The sequence below is a fragment of the Camelus dromedarius genome, chromosome 2 (genome assembly GCF_036321535.1).
Source record: "Camelus dromedarius isolate mCamDro1 chromosome 2, mCamDro1.pat, whole genome shotgun sequence".
NCBI classification, from domain to species: domain Eukaryota; kingdom Metazoa; phylum Chordata; class Mammalia; order Artiodactyla; family Camelidae; genus Camelus; species Camelus dromedarius.
The window spans coordinates 118,795,521-118,819,901 of NC_087437.1; the positions used below are offsets into that span (position 1 = coordinate 118,795,521).

The 24,381-nt window shown below is 52.7% G+C and overlaps 2 protein-coding genes across 4 annotated transcripts in view; both read right to left on the reverse strand.

Moving 5' to 3' along the window:
- The window catches only part of LOC116151375 (interferon-induced GTP-binding protein Mx1), a 30,522-nt gene extending 17,196 nt beyond the window's left edge, over nucleotides 1-13,326 (reverse strand). Inside the window, exons 1-7 of one of the 3 annotated variants that reach the window (XM_064476077.1) lie at nucleotides 13,239-13,288; nucleotides 10,447-10,524; nucleotides 9,575-9,700; nucleotides 5,198-5,390; nucleotides 3,985-4,122; nucleotides 1,328-1,482; nucleotides 546-684 (exon numbers count right to left, since the gene is read on the reverse strand). In XM_064476077.1, the coding sequence (XP_064332147.1) occupies nucleotides 546-684; nucleotides 1,328-1,482; nucleotides 3,985-4,122; nucleotides 5,198-5,390; nucleotides 9,575-9,679 (730 nt within the window). In that variant the 5' untranslated portion in view covers nucleotides 9,680-9,700; nucleotides 10,447-10,524; nucleotides 13,239-13,288. Of the gene's footprint in view, nucleotides 1-545; nucleotides 685-1,327; nucleotides 1,483-3,984; nucleotides 4,123-5,197; nucleotides 5,391-9,574; nucleotides 9,701-10,446; nucleotides 12,445-13,238 lie in introns of those variants that run through there. The other 2 variants (XM_064476079.1, XM_064476076.1) reach the window with 2 other exon arrangements.
- Nucleotides 13,327-19,055: 5,729 nt separating this feature from the next.
- LOC105106579 (interferon-induced GTP-binding protein Mx2) overlaps nucleotides 19,056-24,381 on the reverse strand; it is a 35,377-nt gene continuing 30,051 nt past the window's right edge. Inside the window, exons 13-14 of the mRNA XM_064476075.1 lie at nucleotides 23,581-23,835; nucleotides 19,056-22,050 (exon numbers count right to left, since the gene is read on the reverse strand). Of these exons, the coding sequence (XP_064332145.1) occupies nucleotides 21,820-22,050; nucleotides 23,581-23,835 (486 nt within the window). The 3' untranslated portion in view covers nucleotides 19,056-21,819. The remainder of the gene's footprint in view (nucleotides 22,051-23,580; nucleotides 23,836-24,381) is intronic.

The window sequence follows — 24,381 nt, forward strand, 5'->3', positions numbered from 1 at the left end:
GCTGCCTCCTCCCCCGCCCGTTCCCCGCACTCGACTGTGTCTCTTTGAACCTGACTCCTCTCCATCCGCCATGAAAGTGGGTCCCACGGGTCTGTGCGCTCGCACTGGCTCATTTCGTTGAGCCTAATGTCTTCAAGGTCCATACACACTGGCGCACGTGTCAGAACGTCCTTCCTTTTTAAGGCTGACGGCTCTAGCAGCGCATGGACACGTCACACTTCCTGTGTCCTTTCAGCTGTCCGGGACACTCGGGCTGTAGTGCTTCAAATGCCTTGTCAACGGATATAACTGCTTCCTGATTTCGCTCTGCCCCCCGAGCCCACCAGGCCTAGTATAAGCAGCTAGACAAGGACCACGAGCCAACACACGGCCAACAGGAGTCAGATGTGGCCCGTTTCATCTGGCCTCAGTGGGTTCTCAAGTGCTCCTCACCTGCTGGGTGCAGTCCCCCACCTGCCTGGGGGCCAAGAAACAACCACTGCATTCAACGGATGCTTTTCTGCTGTCGAGCCGCCTACCATGTTTAGACTCCTCCCTCTTCTTACCTATGGTCCTGTCCCCATCGGGGTCCACCTCCTGAGCCATGCGCAGGGCCTCGGTGGTGGCGATGTCCACGTTACAGGGGACCACCACCAGGTTGATCGTCTCCTGCCTCTGGATGTACTTCCTGATGAGAGACTTGATCTGTTGGAAAATGAGAGGGTATGAGAGTTAAGACAGGTCCTTCCCTCGTACTAGCTTCAGGCCCTCCCTGTCCCAGAGGTATTTCCCCCAAAGAAGCAACTACAGAGAAATGAGTCCGCGACACAAGCCTGGTGGCACTTTCCAAGCCGGAGAAACTGAGCTCTCTGTGGCTGAAAGAGAGCTCTGAGGTCAGGGAAAACTGTGAGGTTTTAGCTTATTAATTATCTCCTCAGACCTCAAAGCTGATGATCACGATGAAAAACAAGATGCCAGAAGAGCTGCTTGCATTTCCCGAAATCTTTACTCCACAGAATGAGGTTCCCTGAGTCAGAAGCAGCATTATAGTTGTGCCCATGCTGTCCCTTCCCACATGAACCCCCTTCCTGAAAAGTGCCAGTTTAGGTATGTGACAACATGTCACTGTCAGCAAAAACAAACCACTGCATAAACCACAAAATGCACTTCCAACTTTACCTGTTTCCCTCTTTCCGCAGAAGCTTCCTCCTATCCTGGTGGAGTAGATTTCGACCATCACAAACTTCGTAGGTTTCCCTATGACAACCCCTGTCACCCGCTCTTCAAACTCAGTCCTGATCTGACTGATGCGTGAGTGCCCAGGCCAGGATGCAGCTTGAAGTCTCACCTGGTATTCAATGTCGTGTGGCTGATTGCCCACGGCCACCCTGGTGATGCCGGGAAGATCTATCAGGGTTAGATCCGGGACGTTAGGCGAGCTGACCTCCAGACTAATCAGCTCATGGCTGATTCCCACTCCTTCCCCAGCGATGGCAATCTGGGCTGGAGAAGAGCAAACAAGAAAATTTGAATAGAGCTTAGGATGGAATCTCTCATTACAGCGAATCCTCTGAAAGCAACCTCCACCCGCTGTGATTCACGGATAAGGCCTGTTTGGAGCAGATTCCCTTTTCTAGAGCAAAACAGGGCTTCAAAAGATAACTCGGTTTTGTCACTGCCATTGGCTAGAATTGTCTGCAGAGGGATCCAGTGAAAACATCTCTAAAGATGACACCCAGCGGCACCAGTCCTAACCTGAGCAGAGCCGGTAAGTTCTGCTGTCACACCTAACTGCCCCCATGGATGCAGTAGGAACTTAACAACCAAGTAAAATTAAAGCAAATAAAAATACATGGTGGTTCCTGAAACATGACGTCGAATATTACAGAGGGGAATGTGCTTGGCTCGGGCAAGATGAACGTTAGCTGCTGGGAGTCCCTTGAGGGATTTCATTTTGCCACGTCCTCCTGAGTAATGACATTTCAAGATATGAATCCAGTTCGTCAGATCGTTAGCTAACACTACATTACCGCTGTCTACACTGAGAACGTATTTTTGGTATGATTCCTAGCAGTCAAGGACGCAGAATGGAAACAATAACAACAGTGGTATGTGCGGCCAATCTGCTGAGTTTTTCCCTCAAATCTATTTCCCGGAGACGTGGTCATGAGATTCAGGGGGGCTTGTGGGACAGATGTGAAGACACTACGTGCAACCTCCAGAAAATGTGCTTAAGATACGATGTGCCATTGCCAATGTCCAGCTGACCCGAATGGAGACTTGCTGACTGAATCACGAGGCAGCCTTGGGACTGCAGGCTACACAGAACAGAGAGAACAGATGGGAGTCTGGGTTCCTGACCCTGGAACCCCCACACCACCTGTGGTCTGCCCACCTTCAGACTTCTACAAGAGCGAGAAGTAAAACTGGAACATTCTTTAAACCCCTGTGTTAGTAACTCGCTTGCACAAATAGTGTCATATTCCCTCCCATCGGGGAAGCTTGCTGCTTTACAGGGTGACTGCTACTTGTCCCATGCAGGGAGTTTGCTCCTTCAAATTGGGCTCAATCACGTGACTTTCTTTGGCTAATAGGACATTACAGAACATATTCTAGTAGACATTCACAGGTGCTTACACATTGGGCTCGCTGCTTGGAACTGCTCCACCACCACGTAACAAAGCCCCGCCCAGCCTCCTGAAGGGTAACAGACCACAGGGATACAAGTCCTGGTTATTCCAGCCCAGCCTTGGGATAAGTGCCTGAGGCGGTCCTAGAGTGCTGGCCGCAGCCAAGACAGCCCAGAGGGAAAGAACTGCCCGGCTGACCCTCTGAATCACAAGAAATGTACCCTTCTAAGCCATAAGGCTTTGAGCTTGTTTTCTTACACAGCAAGGGCTAACTGATACGCACAGTGATTTCGACTTTTCTGCACCAGGCAGGCAATGTAATCCCCAAAACACACAGTAACATTTGATTATATCATTATTTAAACTTTGCAGAACAGCCAATAAAAGATCATCAGTGCTTCCATCTTTACATGAGTCAGACCCACAGTTTCCTACTGCTGGATATCAGTTAATGTCATTTCTCAAATGACTGGAATTGAATTATGTGACATGCTAGGAAGAAATTAAAGTCAGTAAGGAAAAGTTGTGTGCTCATCTCACTTACACGTAGCAGCAGCTAAGTGCATCATTGTTTTGTCCCTATCTGCTGGACCTGCTCTCCTTTCAGGTGTTTCAGACTGGTAAACTAATCCCCGTGGTTTGCATTTACTGGGAGCTGCCATAAATCTGCTGCAGCTAGGACTGTGCAAATGCTCACATCACGCTCCTGGGGGAAAAGAACCTCCAGTGCTGAGCGGGATTCAGCAAGGATGCAGTCAGCATTTTGGAATGCCTTTTTACCAAGTTAACAGGAAAGGGGATTCCCCCACCCCGCACCCTGATGCCTCTTCCATCATATCTGTGCAGTCGGGGAGCCCTTGAATAAAGGAGAAGTCCTCCGTATTAGAACACAAGCTTCAAACCTGACATTATGTTCAGATGCTTACATAAATACTAGGCAATAAATCACTGAGATCAGATTCTGTCCAAGGCACTGGTATTTTTCCCCCAATATTAAAAATTGAATTATAGTCAATTTACAATGTGTTAATTTCTGGTGTATAGCATACTGATTCATTTATATATATATATACACACACACACACACACACACACTCACATATATATGTATATTCCTTTTCCTATTATTTTCCAGTAGAAGCCATTACAAAGTATTGAATACAGGTCGCTGTCAAAACACTGGTCACAATGAAAGTAAAAGAAGAGAACATACAAGGGAGCTGGGGGCCTCATATAAAGGAGGAAGGAAAGGAAAGGGTGCCCCAAGGACCAGGACAAGCCCAGAAAGGGGAGAGTGGGAACAGCGATGGGCGATCCCACCCAGGTCACCCAGTTGACCAGATGTTCAAATAAGTGATGAACACGGGACACTTACCTTGATTGACTTCCTTTTCCACTTGCAAAGGATCTGAAATCTCGGCCTCGTAGTCCCGGAAACTGACTTTGCCTCTCCATCCATCTTCGTTCACAAGTTTTTTCAGTTTCAGCACCAGAGGACATCTCGTAACAATACCTAGGAGGTCGCTCCCGTCAGATCTATATTCTTCACGGTCCTGTACGGCGGCCTGACATCAGTGGCTCTCCGAGTTCCGTACAGTCATCTGGGGAGACCGCTGAAACTGCACACCTGCTGCTCGCACCCTCTGACAGCCCGCCGCGCTCCTTCTGGAGGGGCTCCAGATTGCGCATCTTGACTGGGCATTTCAGGTGGCGTTTGGCTCACTGAGGCATGAAGCCACTACGCTAGACCTCCTGCTCCCCCACCCCGCGGTCTCCATCAGCTCAGGAGGCAAACTGCAGTGGGAAACCCCAAACGTCTGCAGACATCGTCCACCACCCAGGCGCACACAGCCCGCTCCTATCGGGAAGGCCCACTGCCCTCACCAGGCCACCTCACAACGTCCCTTTGCTAACAACTCCAGGTCCCACCCGCCTTCACATCTGACCTGTGTTTCAAGACCCAGCCAGGTCGGCCTTCATCCCTCGAGGCCTCCCTGATCCTTGGCCTCGTAGCTCAAGCAGCACCCTAACCAGAGCACTAACCTTTACCCCCGGACGGAGGGTCAGCTCCTGGGAAGGGGCTCAGGAAAGGCAGCAACATGCAGAGCATTCGAGGCTGGGGTCCCACATACATTTCACCAGCCCTCCACCCTGCAGGTTGCAGACAGTCCACACTCTGCGATGAGGGGGGGTTACTGCCTGAATTCCATCCCCCACAACGTCCTCAGTAGAAGCCCGCACGCCCAGCGCGACTATACTTGAAGATGGGCCTCTCTCCTTAAAGAAGTCATTAACATTAAACGAGGTCCTAAAGTGGGGCCCTAGCAACATGCCTGGCATCCTTATAAAAAGAGGACGAGAAGCCAGACACGGCTGCACGCAGAGAAGAGGCCACGTGAAGCCACAAGGAGGACACGGCTCTCTGTGAGCCGCGGAGACAGGCCTCGGGAGAAAGCGCCCCGCCGCCAGCTCGCGCGCGGGCTCTCAGCTTCCAGAGCGCTGAGCCCTACGCCGCTCGCGCTTCCACCGCCCTCTGAGGTGCTCTGTCGCGGCAGCCTCGGCGGAGGAACACGAGGCCAAGGGCTTACCGCTGCCTCGGGGAAGGGCGACCCCCGACAGCGCCTCCAGCACGGAGCTCTTGCCCGAGCTCTGGTCCCCGATGACGGCGATGGCGGGCAGGGCCAGGTCCTGCTCCACGCCCAGGGCCCGCAGGGAGTCGACGAGGTCGATGCACGGCCGAATCTTCTCCTCGTACTGGCTGTACAGGTTGTTCTCGGGCCCCTGGGGGAGGACAGGTGGAGATTTTTGTCATATCTGCAGGTCATGTTCCAGAGAGGGACAATTCAATCAGCCTCAAATATACGGGTGATTCGGGTTCCCCAAAGAGAGTGGGACTGAAACAGAAATAAGTGTTTGAAGAAATAACAGCTAGAATTTACCCAAGCCTGGTGAAGATTATTGACCTGAAGATCCAAAAAGCTCAACGAACCAGAAGCATAAAAAACGTAAAGTAAGTGACATCGGGGCACATGACCGACAAATTGCTCAAAGCCAGAGATAAAGGGAAAGTGTGTGAAGCAGCCAGAACATGACAGGTTACACGCAGAGGCGCACAAGTGAGATTCACAGCAGATTCCGCGCTGGAAACAATGCAAGTCGGAAGACAGTGGCACAGCGTTTTTAAAGTGCTGACGAAAACCATCAACCTAGGATTCCCCACCGAGCAAAAAGATCTCCCCGGGAGGAAAGTGACGAAGCACTGCTTTGGACGCACACGGGTCAGTGACTACGTCATCAGCGGACCTGCCCTACAGGGAACGGCAACACGGATGGTCAACTGGAGGGAAAGGGCCGTTGAGTAAAATCTGAATCCACACCAAAAAACTTACATCACAAGCAGTGACAAATGTACTTTTTTATTACTTAAATATCTTCAAAAGACATTTCACTATTTGAACAAAAGTAATGAAATATACAGTGGGGTTTAATATATTGGTAAAATTAACTGTCATGATAAAAGCAGCATGAACGGTGAGAGGACAGAAATGGAGGCACGCTAATGTAAGGTTCTCACGTTGCACGTGAAGAAGCAGAGCAGCATCAGAAGGCACATTTGATATGTTAAAGACGCACAGTGTGTTCCCTGACACCATTACACTCAGTAGGTCCATAAGGGAGGTAAGATGGAATCACACACACACACTCACAAAAACTTGATTAATTCAAAAGAAGGCAGCAAAAGAGGATAGAAGAAATTAAGTAAAAGACAAATATATGTGGAAAACAAAAAGCACAATGATCTTTCCAAGTCTAATCATATTAACAAGCAAGGTAAACATAAAAAGTCTACAGACGCCTACAACGGTCACATGACACTGAAAAGGAAGAACACAGCTGGAGGCTCAAACTACCTGATTCCCATAATTACTACAACGCTGTAGCAACCAAAACACTGTGAGGCTGGTGCAAAAATGGAGAAAGAGATCAACGGAACAGAGCACACGTTCCACGAATGAACTGATACGTACGTGAACAACTGGGTTTTGACCACAGTGCAAGGGCAATGCTGCGGAACAAAGGTAATCCCTTCCACTCATGGCACTGGGGTAACTGACTATCTATATGCAGAAAAAATGACCGTGAATCTGTGTTTTACATCATACACGAAAAATAACTCAAAACAGATCATAGACCGAAATGCAAAACTTAAACCTACAGAACTTCCAGAATAAAACACAGGAGAAAAATCTTTCTGACTCTGGGTTGGGCAAAGATTTCTTATACATGGCCCCAAAGTACAACCCATAAAAGAACCACCTGGTAAATTGGCCTTTACCACAATTGAAAATGTATGATCTTCAAAAGACACTGTTAAGCAAATGAAAAGACAAGCCACAGTCAGGAAGAACATATTTGCAAAGCCTGCATCTGACAAAGGCTCTGCACACGTGACAACACTCACAACTCAGCAACAAGCAAACAAACACCCTCAGTTGAAAAGAAAATGTGAAACAATCATTTTGACATTGGCCTCTTTCTTTCCAACTTCAATTTTTGTGTGTTCGCTGTAATATAATTCACTTCTGCTAGAACAGCCCTTTGGATCATGGTGAGAAGGCACTAACATTCGGACCAGAGACGTGTCTGCGGTGGGGCCGTCCCGGGCCTTGCAGCAGGGCTGGCATCGCGCCTGGCCGCTCTCCACCGCTCACTCCGAGTTGTGGCAACGAAAATGCCTCCAGACTTGCCAGGTGCTCCAAGGGGCAAAAGTGCCCCCAGCTGAGAACCCCCTCCTTACGGAATGTCTGAGCGCCCCATCTCATCTGCAGGGAATGCTGACGACACTCAGCAGAGAAGGGGGAACCCCCGACAGGGGCTCCTTGAGCGAACTTCAGTGGGGCTCCTGTGAGCCTTCCTCTCCACTAGGCCCCACCTTGGCCTGCTGCACCCACACATAGCCAGGAATGGAGCTAAGCCAGCTCATCCAGCACCCCCTCACCCCTGTGAGTTAATCAGGTCCCTCCCCCCACCCCCACTCTCCCCTCCCCCACCCCAATCTCCCCTCCCCCCACCCCCACTCTTCCCTTTCCCCACCCTGCGCACTGCCCCCCACCCCCAACTTTCCTGGTATCCACGGTGAGCTCAGTCTTTCTCCCCTATTGCAATACACGTGAATACCGTCCTCTTTGCCATTTGTAGCAAGTGCCCTCTACAACTGTTCTCAGTAACAACACTTAAGAAAGGACTGGGGCCCAGCCGCCCATGGCCTCTCCGCAGAAACCTGGCTGAAACTTGACACTCGCCAGCGGCCTCAGTCCCAGTCCTCCTCGTGGGGGCCTTTCCTTTTCACTTCTGTACCGCCCATTCACAAGAGTTTATAACACATGAGCGAGAATTGGCAAAAATGCACGTACCAGCCAGCTGGCTTGAGAAAGCCGGCATTCCCAGCGCTGAGGACTCTCCACCTCCCCTCCCCAGGCCCCTTCCTCCTGAATCCCCTTCACCCCCAGGGGGCGCTCTGCTCTAGGGCTTGGGAGAACCTCCTTCCTGCTCCTCAGCGCAGCTCTCACCCCCAGTCCATCCTTCGCTGAGCAGTACGTGGCTCACGGTTGCCTGCTGGGGAACCTCATATAAGTGGGATCACAGAGTATACCTCTTCCGGGACGTGCTTCTAGGGTTCAGCGTTGGTGGTTAGACTCAGCCACCCTGGTCGCCGGGACGCCAGCTGAGTCCGCGCGCTGCTCCTGGGAACCCTGCCGCACGGGCCGGCCGACCTGTGCACGCACTCCCCCCGGGGGGGACTCCGGGTTTGTGCATACTCGACGCTGTATGAACATGGCAAAGTGCTGCTCAAACTTTAGCACAAAGGAGAATCCCCTGGAGGGTCTGGTAAAGCATAGATGCCGGGCCCCGCCTCGGAAATGTCTAGTTCACTAGGTCCGGGGGCAGAATGTGTGAGGGTGCTCATTTACACTCTGAGCTTCCCCGGGGACTCTGATGCTGCAGGTCTGGGGGCCACACTCTGAGGACCAAGCTCTGCACCTAGAAGTGGGGCTGCTGCGCCCAGGACACGCCTGCTCTAGCTGCTGGAGGAGGCCCAGCTACATCCAGACGCGTGAGTGTGAGCCGGGCGGTTCCGACTGCCCCGGGCCCGGCACGGCCAGGCAGGAGACGACAGTTACATCGGGGGGCGCAAAGTGCGGGTCCTTCTCAGTTTTCTACGCCCTTCACTGTGCTTTCTAATATAGTTTAAAATAGTGTTAAACACTGGTTAAGAACATGGAGTCACCTAGAAAGGGCTGAAGAGCTACAGCTTTACAACACATGACAGCAAGATACAGAGCTCTTTCTAAGCGCCCAGCCTGTACCCGAGTCCTCCAAAAGCCACACAAAGTAAATCCTAAAATCTTCCTCGCTTTAGAGATGAAAAGCCAGGCGTCTAAAGGGAGAAATAACCGCCCAAGCTCATAAAGAGGAAAGTGGCAGCACTCGGGTCAGATTCGGGTTGCACTGATTCCGGAGGCCAAGTTTGCTTCCCGCAAACATGTGACGTGATTTTGGGAAGAAAGCTATCAGGTGGCTTCACGGTGAGGGGGGGTCACAGGGACACCTCAGAGTTTTGCGCTGGAGACTGAACCACGACGTATGCATGTGAGAACACAGGGCTCCTTGGACCCATTGCGCGGGACCAATTCCTACACCAGCCATTCAGCACCCTGCCTGCTCTCCCAGAACAAAATCCAATCCCAACCAGCATCAGCTAAAGCAAAACACTGGCTACATCTGGCTGCAAGAAGGGCCCAAGCAGCATGAGTTCCTTGAGAGCATTTGCACCCACATCCTGCCCAGGAGAGATGTGGCAGCAGGCAGCCCCGGGCGGCCAGGGCGTCGCTGTCCGCACCGGCAGCCCTCAGATGGACACAGCTCGTGTCCACGCCGTTAGTGGTTTTCAGGCATCAACTTACTGTTTCCTGATTTTTCTCCACCATGTCATCATTTCCATTTAGGGACGCATGACTGGATGCAGAAGCTGAATCAAATTCTTTGTTTTCCGAGTCAGAATAAACCATCTTCTTCCTTTACTGGATCAGCTTAAAATCAAGTAGGTGAGCATCAGCACAACTCAGAAGACAGGTACCTTCAGTCACGGAGCCAAACCCCCCAGGGGACACGCTGGGACACAGCGGGGCCCATTCATTCCCTGCTGACTGATAAACCAACGACAGGACAATTCCACGGAGCCAAATGTCAGATGAGGGCAAATGCTCTCTCCTGGCTCGACTCTCCTCAAGGGCATGTATGCTTCCAGACCCCAAAAAGAGGTTTTGAAGTTCTGCAGGTCCCGTCACGATTCTACACTGTACGTCAAAAGAGTTTTCACCATAAATGTAAATTGTGGCAAAGGATGAAATCTCTGATGCATTTTAAAATTTACATGTAAAAATAAAAGTATTATAAAGCTCTTTCCAATGGAGACGACGGATTCTAAATATTATGATGATTTAACACTCGAACCTATATTTTAAAAAAATATGAGCTCCAAGTCATTTCGTGTGTTCCTTTTGATACTCGACTTCAGAGTTTGGTTTCATTTCCCCCAAAGAACTGTGTCTTAATGTCATTCATTTGACTTCATAAGCACTTCATTGGCCACTGTGTCTCACTTGTCTGCATCCAAAATATATACATGCATATATGTGAGATTCATTCAGATTTTATTCTGGAACCAAAATCTCTAAATATTAAATTTTACACATCTAATACCCATGGATAAAAGTCAATGAAAAAATATGTCTTAAGACTTGAATAAATGCTATAAAAACCCTAAAGCACGTACCTGCAATATACCTTCCTTTTACTTGACGATGGAACAATGACTAGTCACCAGAAATGCAGAGCTGTTGTCCTACACCTCCTTGAAATTAGGCAAAATGTACAAATTACACCAAACCCCAGATGAATAAATGAAAGCACTCGTCACACTGCGTCCCCATGGCTGAGGATGCTGTGAAAGCAGCGGGGACGAGCTATAGGAAGACTCAGAGTGCCCTGAGTCCTTCCTATAATCTGAGATATTTAAATTCTGAGACAGACTTGTAAGGCACAGAGCAGGCTGTCAGTGCACTGCCTGAGCCAACAGCCCTTTTTTCTCCTTTTCTCATGCTCTCCTTGCTTCTTCTCAAGGGATCTTCCCCAAAACCTATGAAATTTGGGGTCTATGTTGGTGCCATTGAAAGGTCAAGGCTGCTTAAGAATCCAAGGGAGGGAGCTATGCCCTCTGTTCATTGAATTGTGGGAGAAAGGTGATTTTGAAAGGCGATCAGTTTTAAAGAGGACTTACAGAATTTGGCCATCTGGAAAGTTATTCTCCAGCCCCACGTCCCCGCCCATGCCTTTGGAGAAACCTTGTGCAGCCAGGGCTTCCTGGACTGGAGCTGCGGCCCCATGTGAAAGACAGCAACCTCACCTGACCCTACTGTGCCTAGGCAGGTGGCATCACTGGTCCCCAGGCCTCGCCACTCCAGGACCGCGGGATTTTTTCATAAGCATACCCTCTTCCTCTGTTTGTTTCACAAAATGACATTCCCTGAAAGTCCCATCTTGCGGGTTTCCTCTGCACATCTTAATCGTTTGTACTTGTCTTGGGTCATCTTTGAAAATCCCTTTGGATTTCAGGAGCAAGGCAATCTCAGTACTGAAGATCACTTTCCTCCGTATTCATTGCATTTGGCTTCCAGGGGCACTTGTCTAACTGAGCAGAGAGCATTCGCCAGTTCTGGCCCTGAGACCCTCAGCCCTCTGCCGAAAACTGCTCAGGAAACTCACCCACGCCTGGTGTTTGCAGACAAGGCTGCAGGGAGCTTCCGGGCAGGCACAGCGCATGGAATCTCTCCTCCCCCACCCCCACCTTCCTCAGGCCTGCACACCCACAGTGGTCGCTGGTGGGGTGGCTGTGCCAGGCTCTTCCTCAGGCCCAAGTTTGGGGTAGGGATGGGGAGAAGGTGCCCAGGCGCTGTGGGTTCTTTCCGTTCTCGCCCAGGGCAGGTCTGCCCGCTCAGGTTCCCACGGTCCACGGGGGTGGCTGTCTGGATGGCCCTTCCCCACCTGCAGATTTCACAGAGGGCTAGCTCCCCTGTGGCTCCCACACCCAGAGCCCATCTCTCAGCAGTGTCTTGGCAAATCCCCGGGAGGGCAGGGAAGGCATCAAAAGGTTTCCCAGGGGGAGCCTAACCTCCTAAGAAAGCTTCCTCTGCCCAGTCCACAGAAGAAGCAGGGATGGGAGGGAGCAGTCAGTGACCACAGGCCCCGACAAGGACCACCCACCGAGCAAGTCAGAGGAAGTGCCAGACTCAGTGTCTGCAACTCGCTCAAAATAATTCAGGCTAGTTAATCCGCAGGGCACTTAGCTTTGCTTTTTCTCATGAAGGTTTGCCTTTCAAAAACTCCCTGGCGTGTACATTTTCTGACTGAAAAGGAGACGCCTTGCTCCTTAGACCCAGCGCTCCCTACCAAACCGCTCCGACCTGAGCTTCAGGCGGTGGGGGAAGGGAAGCTGGGAAGGAATTGCAAGGCCTGCCTGCAATGGGAAGGGCAGAGTGGGGCAGGGGACTTCCTGGCCAGCAGCTCTGTTGCAAAGCAGAAAGGTGACAAGGACATTTTAGGAGCCTTTTTAAGCTGGACAGTCAGGGGAGCAGGGGCGTTAGCATCACTTGACCCTACTTCCAACAAAAACTTGCTGTAACATTTGACCAAATAATTTCGAGAATCCCACTTGCACAGCTCAGCGGTCACCAGGGCAGGAGGGGCGGGGCAGGCGGGGGGAGGGACGGTGTCGGCAGCACCTGGGTTATCCATCAACCCCCAGGGCTGTCCTCCCTCCCTCCATCCCGACTACTAAGTGTGCCCGCCCCACGCAGTCTCTCCCCGCGCCACATCTGCGAGGACGGGAGACCCTGGGCATCTCCCCCTCCCCTGCGTTAAGGGTACTCCGCGCAGGGCCCTTCTGCGCATGCCTCATCTCTCCGCCCGCCCTTCCCGTTCCCAGCGCGGCTCCCGTCCCTAAACCTCCCGGCGGAGACTCTCAGCTCCAGCCCCCTCGCTTCAGCAGGACTGGTGAAGACCCTGCTCCGTGCGCGTCTAAGGATTCCACGGGCCGAAGATCTGTCTGGGTTGCACTCGTTAGCAGGAAATGTAAAGCGATACATCCAGCGATGGTCAGCGTTTGGGGTGCGCTTGGAGGTCACGCAGCCCTGGATGTGACACTCTCTCAGCGCGCTCTCCTTAACCAGCGCGCTCCCTCCGAGACCCCCTCTGCCCGCATCTCCTCCACCTGCCCACCTCCTCCGGCAGAACGCCGCCAGTTTCGGGAGGGGGGTGCCTTTCGATGTGTCACCCAAGAGCCTGAGCATCCTGTCGGTGGGAAAGTTGAATCAGGAGTGCTCTGAGCCCAGCCAGCACCGCCATTAGTGTTATTTCCATTACTATCATCACCATTGCGTCATCATCCCTATTCATCTTGAGCATTTTTACTGTTACACCCCGAGCGTTCATCTCTGCAGCCAGTCCCCCAGATGCCCCGAGCCCTCTGACTGGTCAGATGGTGCCCAGAGCAAGAAGCGCGACACTTACCCGTCAGCTCCCAGTGCTGTGACCAGCCCCAGGTGCCGGCTGCTCCTTACCTTCGAGCAGCTTCAGCACCGCCCCTCGCTCCCCCCTCCCTCAGCCCCCAGCCGCTGAGAAACGAAACTCCTGGGATAGTCCCAGGGCTTCTGGTCAGAAACGAAACCAAACACCAGGCTTGCCACTGCCTGGGGCAACGCCAGCACCACTTGCTCCCAGCCGCAGCCCCCTGGAAGCCCTCCAGGTATGCCCGCCACCACATCCTTGGGAGCTTGCGGGCAGCGCAGATTGTGGGGTTCCAGGCAGACCTACTGCATCAGACACGCAGGCTCAGGACCTCAGCTTTACTCGGCTCTCCTGACGGCACAAATGCAGAGCCACTGCCCGAACAGCCTCGAGTCAGCCAAAGCCGAGCAGAGCTGTGCGATGCTTTGAACCCAGCAGGTCCCTTAACCCCTGGTCTTCTGAACACAAACACTGATAACTGGGTGCTTCAAATCCTGCTGTAGTTTCACTGGGAACATCCAGGGATTCTCAAGCATTCTAAGCCCCACAGCTTCCCCCAAATCTCCCTCCCCAAGCAGAGCCATGTCTTCTTCCTCCTTTCCTGAGTCTCCTCGTCAGATGCAAGCCCTCTCTGAAGCTCAGCTCAGTGGATCTCCCCAGAATGGAAACGGGGCGGAGGTATGGGCTCAGGTCAAGTAGACCCATGAGTGACCCTCCCGGTGAGGGCTCTGTGGGTGGGGCGACACCCCATCTCCTTAGCCCACCGGACAAGCCCAAAACAAGCCTCCTCCCCGCCACCCCAAAGACTCTTGTGATTAGAAAAGGCCTCCCCCACCCCCACAGGAAGACCCGGAAGCTGCTCAGCTCCTCGGGCTGGGGTCAGGCGTCCACTGGGAAAAACACTGCGCAACCTAAAAGTTGGGAGTGATGTTTATTTGGTGGATGGGTTGAGGGCTTCCCCCAGCACAGCCTCGCAGTCGCTCTGAGGGACACTTCCTAAGGGGTATGGGAGGGGTTAGGATACATGGGGGGTTACAACAAAAACCTGATAGGCTGAACCTCAAAAGATTACTGTCACAGAAAACCCAGGCATCTCAAGTTAGTGAATTTCGTGCTTTTCTATATTTGGGAAGATGCAAGAGACGGGGCTCACTGGAATCATTCCTCTGGGCTGCACCTCAGCTCTCTAGGGCCAGTGTCCTGCTGTTCTCCATCCTGAGTCCCCTCTGGGTGCACAGTCGGAGGAGGCTGCAGTGGCTGGTGGCTTGATTGCCGCAACATCCTTTGTTTACTTGATATGGCGGGGGCGTTCCTCATCCACACAGGGAAAGCTTGGACGGGAACAAATTCACTACGGCGGCACCAGAACGAAGATGAGGAGCCACCCCAGAGCTGCTCTCTGGCCTGACGTCTGCCCTGCTCTGCAGGGTCCACCGCTGGGGGCTGGGCCGTCCCACCCAGGGCGCGCTGGCGGGAGGGCACAGGCTTCCGCGGTAACTATCAAGGAACCTTTGCCTGGCTGCTCACCCGTCTGGGCCTCAGATACTTTCTGGTCACAAAGAAGAGTGACACCGTTTCTGGGTGGGCTGTGAGCAGGATGTGCTGAAGGAGCAAACCTGCACCGAAAGGCAGGGGAAAGTGGGGAGAGAGAGGCACTTGGTGGATGAAAGGCTCAGCTCTGAGGGATGATCCTGCACCTTCAAACCGCGGGAGGCTCTCCCTGTGACTCCTGTTTAGGGAGGAATTCAGAAAGAGCCACCGGCAAAGGTGAAAACTGCTTGGGGCCAGAGCCAGGGCCAGGGCCAGGGCCAGGACTGGGGACAGCGGGCAAGGTGTCTGGGAGGCGGATATAAGGAGCCCCTCACTCTCAGGGCTGCAAGTGTCGCCTTACCTTTGGAGCCCCAGCTGATCCCCACCCCTCCCCTTCTCGCCTCCTGGCCTGGGATTCTGGGACCTGCTGTTTCTCACAGGCTCCTTATGTGGCGGTTCCCTGAAGATCCCAGGGGCTTGTTTGGGGTACAATTCAACACTAGTACAATAATAGCTCCTGTGTACTAGGCAATAGTAAGTGTGAGGGGCCAGGCTGAGAGAATGACTCACCTTCACCACCACCCTGTGGAGGGACTCAGGGTAGCACTCCCATTTCACATAGGAGGAGACTGAGGCCCAGGACCTCTCTTACTGCTGGGCCCCATGTCCAAGAAGGGGGAGAGCGGAGATTGCAGTCTAGGTTTTCTTCCCAGGCCCGTGCTGTGCAGCGTCCCCTCTCCAGGCCAAAGCCCACAAGGTGAGCCCCTGTTCTCAGGAAGCTCACAGCCCCCACCCGCGTTGCTGACGCTTCTTTCCCTCCTGTAGAACCCTTGATGCCTCTGTGTTCTACCAAGGAGTTTCAAGCTCTCAGCCCTTGAGAGCTGTGCCCCAGGCCAGCACCCCACTCACCATCCCTGAGTGCGGCCCAGCTTCCGTCCGCCTGTCTGTCCTTCTCCCTGGGCTCCCAGAGACAGTCTCCTCCCCTGCCAAGTCCCGACTGCATGGTCCGTGTCTCTGCAGCTGCCCTGGGGAGCTCCTTGCAGGCCTGGCTCAGCTCAGGCAATGATGCTTTGCCTCTCGGATGGATGCTCTGCATCTTGGAGAATGCGGGCACCACCGCAGCGGTCTCACAGAGGCCTCGACAAAGGTCTTTTCAAGCTTGTATCCCTCCAGGGCCTGCCACCTACTAGCAGTAGGTGCTGAGAAGTCACAGGCTGAATGTCATTGGACTGGGCCCAGCCCCTTGCGCCCCCGAGACCCCGCCATGCCTCTGGCCGGTCCTGCTCTCTTACTGTTGTTTCCTCACCGCGCTGAAACGTGTCTGGCAAAACCCCGGCATCCACAGGGACACATGTCAGAGGTCAAAGATACTCTCACCGCCCACCCCCTGTCGCCTGTGCAGTCATGGGTGCCCAGGGCTCTCCAGGCCTCTCTGTTCCTTGTCCAGTCGTCTCATCAGATGCCCGGCCTGGCCTGGCCTTGCCGAGTAGAGGTGAGCTGGTGTTAATGGGAAACCAGGCCTGGCAAGCTTCTAGGCATCGCGCTCTACCTACAAACTGGTGCATCTCCTCAGACACCTGTGGGAAGGGAATAGCACCCTGTTTAAATGCTGCAGGTGCCCCCTGCAGGGCTGGGAGGGGTGAAGGAACTGCTCAGCTTAGGGCACCAGGCCTGCCTGCGCTGGGCCTCACCTCGCTGCTCCCCCATTGCTTGGATGTCCACCTCCTCACTACACAAGGTCTCCCTCCAGCTCAGGAGCCCGGTTCCTCCTCCACCTGCGGCGCTGGGCTTCTTCCCAGAAAGCACCCTCACTCAGTCCTTCTCCAGGCCTAGCGCACTTGCTTTCTGGGAGCCCCATGCCCAGCCCCCCCCCCTTCCCCAGGATCATGGCCTCCTCAAGCTGTCTCTGGCCTTGTGAAGGTGCAGTGTGTCACCAGGCCGTCAGTGGGCAGGACCAGGTCGTGATGTTGGCTGTTTCACTTGGGGTCTAGCACAGTTCCTGGCACATAACGTTTCGATCAGTGTTTCTAGAATGAGTGGTGCTTCTGTGATCTCCTGAGAGTTACCCTAAGCCACTGGGTTTCCTGTATTGCCTCCTCCCCTCCTGTCTTCTCTGATCTCAAGTTTCCCAGTCAGTTCTAGTAAGGTTTCAGTTTCTTTTTCTCTATCAAGAGAAAGGAAACCTAGAGCAACTCAGGAATCAGCGGGGAGGGCGGAGGGGCGGAGCCCAAAGAAAGAAGGGGCAGGGTGAGGGAGTACAGGGAAAGGGGCGGGGCCAGAAGAAGGGGCGGGGCCGGAGGCAGAACGGGGCGTGGGGCGGGGCCCGGAGGAGGACAGTGCTGGGAGCAGACGGAGCAGAAGCAGAGGAAGTTGCTGGAGAACCAGGAGGCGACTGGGGGTGAAATCCGGAGGAAGGGGTGGTACCTAGGGGAGGGTCGGTGTCAGAGGCCCGCCCCTAGCCCAGCACCGTCGCTGCTCAGCCTCCCTGCAGGTGAGCTGTGCTCTCTGACCAGGCAGCAGCTCTGACATCACGTGGAACCTGGACACAGTCCTTAGGAGCCCGGGATCTTGCAGAGCGGTGTGGCATTCCGTAACCTCCAGGGTAATGCGTCCAGGCCTGACGCCGCGGGGGCTGAAGAGCAGAGCAGCGCGCCCTGGCCCAGCGCCCTTCTCTCCTGCCTGAAGCCCGTGTCAGCGTCCTGTGTCACTGCCGCGTTTTGTTTTTTCTTCTGTGCGGGTGGCGTAGACCTGTGCTTCTCAAAGTCTCGTCCCTGGACCAGCAGCACTGGTTTCACCTGGGGCCTTGTTAGGAACGCAGGGTCTGTCACTGATGGAGCTGAGCTGGTGGCCCTGGGCCCTGAGCCCTGGCTGGTGAAGTACACGTGGCCCAATGCCCAGTCCCTGGGGACGGTCGGTGGCTTTTCTAAAATCACTTTCCCAGGATAAGGGCCAGCTGCCCCTCTGGCATTTGCCTGGTGATCAGCATTTGGTGAAAGTATACTTTTCAGAGGAGGGAGGCAGAGCACATGTTACCTGCCTTACCAGGACCTCTCCCAGTGGCTAATGAGAATTAACTGTTCTTTCCACTCATTTTTCAAACTTCTTCAAATTCCTACCTAGGGTGTTTCATTCCTCCACTGGCTGCAACTGGGCTCTGTGTCACAGAATAGGAAGTGGACGGACCCCCAACTCAGTAGCTCTGTGTTAAAACTGTCATCTCTTGTTTTTGATGAGTCCATGGAATGATCACAAAACGTACTGGGCTAAATTGTCTACCCACATGGTCTCTAATCTTGCAACAATAAATCAGTTCAGAATGGAGCTCAAAGAGGTCGACTCTTTTGCCCAAAGCACACATCTAGAGAGAAAGGAAAACGGTTCTCTCTGCACTTCCACAAGCTGTCTTGTTCTCTCTGCTGCATCGCAATGACCTGCCAGCCACTACTCACTGCTCCAAGGAAGTGAACCCTCCCCCAGCTGAGCCTTGAGCCAAGAGGGCAGCTGCTTGGTCCACAGCTGGACTGCAACTTCAGGACAGACCCTGAGCCAGAGACACCAGACCAGGGCTGGTGTGACTTCCTGATCCAAATAAATAGTGAAACAAGTAATTTTGGGGGTGAAATTTGTAATGTAACCATAGACAACCATTACACCATGTCATTATGCATGACCAAAGAGGCATTTAGGGCCTCAAGGGGGTAGAAACAAGTTGGGAACTCCACATTTGTTCACCCTACCAGTGGATACCTTCTCCAGGATAGTCCTCCCTCTTATCACTGCACCTTTGACTCCCACCCCAAAGGAGCAGGTCCATGTTGGTGAGGAATCCTAGGGTAGTTTCAACAGGATGTGGGAGGGAAGAGATGGGGGTGGATGGGGAGGGACCAGATTCAAGCAATGCATAGCCCCAGACTGTGAACAAGACAGATTTCACCTGTAGGAGCAGGTCTGCAATGCTGGCGGGCAGAGGAGGTAGGAAGGCCCCACAGGACAGGGTAAGCTGTGCGAGACTTAATACGCACACAGACAGTGGTCAGATCACAGACGAAGACGGAGCTCTGACCCGCAGGCTGCAGCAGCCTGCCCAGGAAACCAACCCCTTGTCCCAGTAGCCAGTCCAGGAAGCCAGCCGGCCTTAGGCAGCCTTGTGAGAAGTCACATTGCTATCTGTCAACAACCCGGGAGGCAGACAAGAAGTCCGGTGACAACGAGCCCCAAATGACCAGAATTTTGTAGCTGAAACAAGTCTCCTTGGCAGACCCAAAGGAAGTCAGGCACTGGGACGCTGAAGAGGTTTGTGGCAGAGAGTTTATTCACGAGGCAGCCAAGCCAGGGGATGGGAGAAGAGGTCTCAGATCCACCTTCCCGGAGGCCAGGGGTGGGGATGTTTATGGGAGAAGCAGGGTGGCCCTAGACTTGGTGCAGGGTGACTGGAGGTGGGGAAGTTGAGATAATCAGTGTCTTACACATGTGCATCTGGGTCACATGTCTCTGCAGATTCACCATCCAGATGATACAAGAAAACAGGGCGCACGAAGATGGCCATGTCCCAGGTCCCAGGTGCATCCCTGGGAAGCACCTCATCAGGTGAGGGTCCTTGGCTTCCTGCAGGACAGAATTCAAGACCAAGCCGTAATGGAGTGAAGGTAGATTTATTCAGAGAGATGCTCACTCCATGGACAGAATGCAAGCCTTCTCTACAGGCAAGAGAAAGACCGCGAGGTGAGGGGTTGTTAGTGCTTATTGGCTTCGTGTGCTAACAAGGGGGAGGACTTTTTATTCCAAGGACTTTGAGGAAAGGCTTGGGATTCCCAGGAGCTAGGCCACTACCCACTTTTGGACTTTTTTTGGTCAGCCTCAGAACTGCTATGGCGCCTTTGGGTGTGTCATTGAGCTACTAAGGGAAACCAGTCAGCCAATAATGAAGCTCAAGGTCTGCTGGAAGTCAAATCTCCAGACACCCTGTGCCTCAAGTTCTACTGGGAGGTGAATCTTCTGACATCTTGATGCTAATTGCTCTGTCATTTCTTAATGCTTGTTCCTGCCCCCTTCCCTCCTGTCTCACAGGCGCTGAACATGATGGGAGGGTACCATTTTCCTGCCATCAGATGTCAAAGGCCCTTCATCAAACACCTGCCCAGGCCCAGTTTTGGGGTCAGTGGTCCCAACCAACTTAGCTGGCTGGCACTGGACCAGGTCTAATTCCAATTTCCTGTAAAACAACTGGGCTACATGAAGCTGGGAATGTATGTGATTAAAGAGAAAAAGAAATAAAGAAAGAAATGTAACTAAAGGGAGCTTAAATGGTGATAGCTGGTTACAGGCTGAAGGGTTGGAAAGAGCTGCTCCTGAGATGTTGCTCTGCAAGACACACTTAAGAATTTGTTAAACATTAACTCCTTTATCTCCAGGAAGCGCAGTTCTACTTGGGTGATTACTGACAGAGGCCCTCATTTTTTGTCTCTACTTTAAATTTAGGACCATAAAGAAAAAAATCTTGCCAACCACTCCCACTCTACAAGGATCAAGCCTTTAAACACTGTAGTCCCCCACCCACAGTGCATCTGGGGGGAATTCAGGATGGAGAAATGTAGGCAGCATTCTGTTCTTGGATATACCGGCTGTAAGTAGTATAAACTACTACTACCAAAAACGATCTATGGATTCAGTATAATTTCTATCAAAATCCCAATGACATTTTTTTTGCAGAAGGAAAAACCCATCCGAAAATTCCTATCGAATTTCAAGGGACAACGAATAGCCAAAACACTCATGAAAGAAAAAAAGAAGAAGAAAAAAGCTGGAGGACCAACACTCTCTGATTTCAAAACTTACTACAAATCTACAATTACGAAAACAGTATGGCATAAGATAGTCTTATAGACCAATGGAACAGAGCTGAGACAGCCCAGAAGCAAATCCTGGCACATATGGTTTAATGATTTTTGACAAGGTGCCAAGATCAATATGGATAAACAGCCTTTTCAACAAAGGGAGCTGGGAAACTGGGCATCCACATGCAACAGAGTGACGTTGGACCCTTATCTAACACCACGCACAAAAACAGACTCAAAATCTTATCAAAGACCTAAATGTAGGAACTGGCTGAAAGAGCTTTAGAAGTGAGGGCTGCTCTGTGGACAAGGAGGTAAAGAAAAAAAGAAGATGTCTTTGTTGGAGTGAAGAATTACTGGCATTTTTGAACACCTGCTTTGGGACATGTGGTTTGTAGAAATGGTTTCACATCACCTTCTTACATTCTCGTTTTTAGCATGAGGGCATTGTACCTCAGTGTGAAGAAGAAAATAAACTAGCCATGACCCTCCAGTCTAGCGATGACCACTGGTAAGAAGCTCTGTGTTCTTAAACAATTATCTCCTTATTAAAATTTTTTAAGAATCAACACAGAAATGGGAAATCACACACTACAAAATAATACAAATGAAAAAAGGTATCACTGGACCTCTTTTCTCCTGGGGGACAGGGAAACGCCATCACAGCAAATGATGAGAAGCAGGTGTCATGACCGAATTCATCTGCAAGGGACCAGCTAAGGGACACCATCCCAAACAACCAAAGCCTGGATTTAAGCTGTAGCCTTGGGGAGTCTCCACAATTCGCTTATTTGATGAGACAGTTAATAAGGGGCTACTATGTGCTACGTACCACGTGAGAGTCTGGAAATACAAAAGAACAAGAGGCTGACCTTACCCCTCCTCTGGGGTCACACAGTCGAATGGGGAGGGGTGACAAATTAACAAAGAACGGCAGCGGTGTTTAAGAACGCTGTAACTGGAGGCTACAGGACACAAGGGCTGCAGAGCTCCCTCTTCATGGAGGATGGGGAGGACCTCCTGGCAGAGGAGACAGCTCTGAGCATGGATGCACTTCAGGTAGAAACTCTGGTGCTGAGAGAAGGACCGTGAAGATGGACCCAGACAGCAACAGAAAACTCCGACCCCGAAGGAGAAGCCACTTCCCGTGCCGCCTCCCTTCCGTGACACACAGAAGCAAAACCCAGAAGTGCTGCCGTTCTTTCGGGAGCCTGTTCCTTTCAGAGTGAGAACTGATAGAGGGCTCGCCGAGCCTGATCAAGCCGGTGAATTTTCTCCTTAAGGACTCTCCTCTTGGCAGAGGTGTCGCTCTGTTCCTGGAGCAGCCAGGAATACTGCTGTTTCTCCTGTAGCGTCTGCAACATGGCTTTCTGCACATGGTCGCCGTTCTCTTGGAGCATAAAGTACTGAATGATGAGTGGGATCTGGTTGGAAAGACGTTTGCTGGTTTCCTGGAAGGGGGAAGAAGGGTCAGCAGGAGGGGTCTCAGCCCAAGGCCTGTGGTTCCAGAGAGGAGTCCTCGGACGCATGGATGGTCGCCTTGGGAGGTCCTGGTGTCAGGCCCACCTCCACTCCAGGGTCAGCACCAAACCAAGGGAAGGATCTGCTTGAGTTGCCCACTTTTCACTACCCAGGCATGCCCTCTGGCAATAAGAACCCACCTGTAGGCCGGCACACCCATACCACCTTCTGGACAGCCCAGCCTTCCCAGGGGCTCCCCCCCTCCCCCACTTCACCTCCCCGAGGAGACCTCCCGGCCCCGGGACCCCGCGGGCCTCTGGGAGTGAGTCGGGATCTCCTGTAAGCAGCTCTTTTGCTCCTTTCCTGTTTGCCCATTTCTGTTCCTGTCAAACCTTATACAAATGAGATCACTAGGTAACATTTGGCCTGACTCCTGACTTACGCTCAATGGAATGTACGCAATGAGTTGAATCTTTCCCTAGATTGAAAGAAGTCGGAATGAAGAATTAAGTAGTTAAAGAATGGCCAGCTCTCTATCCCAACAGCCCCGTTTGCAATCCTGCAGGCAGACCACGTGGACGAGGTGATGCTGAAGAAGGAGCACAAGGAGGCACCAGCCCGCACGCAGTGGGCAATGACGCAGAGCCTAACCTCCCACCTCAGGGATGTACTGAGGTCACTTCCCTTTTCTCCCTTTAAAACCTGTCATGGCTGAGCAGAATCTTCAGACTTGGTTTTGGGGGACCTGGGTCTACCTTCTCCCCAGACTGCCGGCCTTCTGATAAGGCACCTTTCCTTCCTACCAACACTTGCCTTTGAACAGTGACTTCTGCGCAGCGAGCAGCTGGACCTGAGTTTGGTGGCACTGCTCCAGTGCTGCCTCCTTCCCTCTCTTCCTCAGCGTCTCCAGAAGGCCTGGCAGCTGGACCCCACATCTGGGTGACTCTACTTTCTGTTCTGATCAAGAAAGGACTGCAGGAGTTGGGCTTCCTTGCAGTTTAACAGCTACCGTCCTCTCCATGCACCCTAAGACTTTAGCCTGTGGGCGGAGGGTCGGGAACCATGCAGCTGAGAGGGTCGCAGCACCTAGGGAAAGGCTTTTCCATTCCTGATGTGGAGCTAGTGAATTCGAGGCACTTCAAGAGCTGAGGGCCTTCTGAACATTAAGGAAGCAAAATTGTGACCAGTAAAGTTAGTGCTTGCTGTGTTTTGCCGCATTCTGATAGCAGTTTTGTAATTTATGCATAGCATGAAACATATGGAACTCTGGAGCTGGAATTAATTTTGAGGACATGCTCTGCCACATTGAGAACCTGATTTGGGGCAAAGTAATGAACACAGGCTCCACAGGGTGACTGTCAACTACAAGGGGGCGACGTATGAGAAACGGGTCACAGCAGAAGGGGCCTGACACACGGCGGTGCCCCTCCCCTCCTTGCTCAGGTGAGCAGCTGTCAACCAGGGTAGCCAGTCTCGGCTCGGAGGGGCCACAGTGCTGACCCGTGCACCTGCACACTCACCAGGAAATACGCATTCAGGTGGACCCCGATCTCAGTGATGGAGGAAACCGAAGACGGGTCATTTAAAGAGCCTGATTTCAACTGGAGATTCTGTGAAGGCTTTCCCACTGAGTTAAAAATCTCTTCTCGGACTGTGCTCAGAACCACGCTGTAAATCTGGTCTTGGCAATAAACCAGGTGCTCCATCTTGAACTGAAGTCGGATGAACCTTTCTGCTCTTTCTGCTTGTTGTGATTTTATGTCTTCGATCTTGTTCTGGTTGGGTAAGAAAGAGAAACACATTACTTCTCTTTGTCCCCCTGCTGTGAAAATGACTGAGAAAGTACTGTCACACTGAACGCTGTTACGCCTGAGGCCGTCAGTGGCGGCTTTCAGGAGGCCCCGGCTCGGCCTGCGCTGCCGCCCTGCCGGGGCCTGCGCGGTGGCTCCGCCGCGGCTCCAGCCAGGCCCGCCCTCCGTGCTGCCTGGGTTTTCCCTCCGCCCCGACCTCCGTCTCCTCCCACACCCCCGCCTTTCTGCTCCCTCAGCTGTGCTTCGGTCTGCATCTGTGCGTCCACACTCTGGGGTCTCTGGCTGGCTTCAGTCCAAGCTTTCAGAACGACTCCTGTGCTAACGAACGCGGTGGGGCAGCAGCTCGAGACCCGTGTTTCCCCGAAGCCCTGCGACTCCCGCGACCCCGCACAGGCAGAGGCCCCGGGAAGGGCGGGGACGCACAGTGCAGGGAGTCACTTCTGGGTTTTCGAGTTTCCACAGGACGTTCGTACGCTGAGGGTGGAGAGAGTGGTTGGAGAGAAGAGGGAG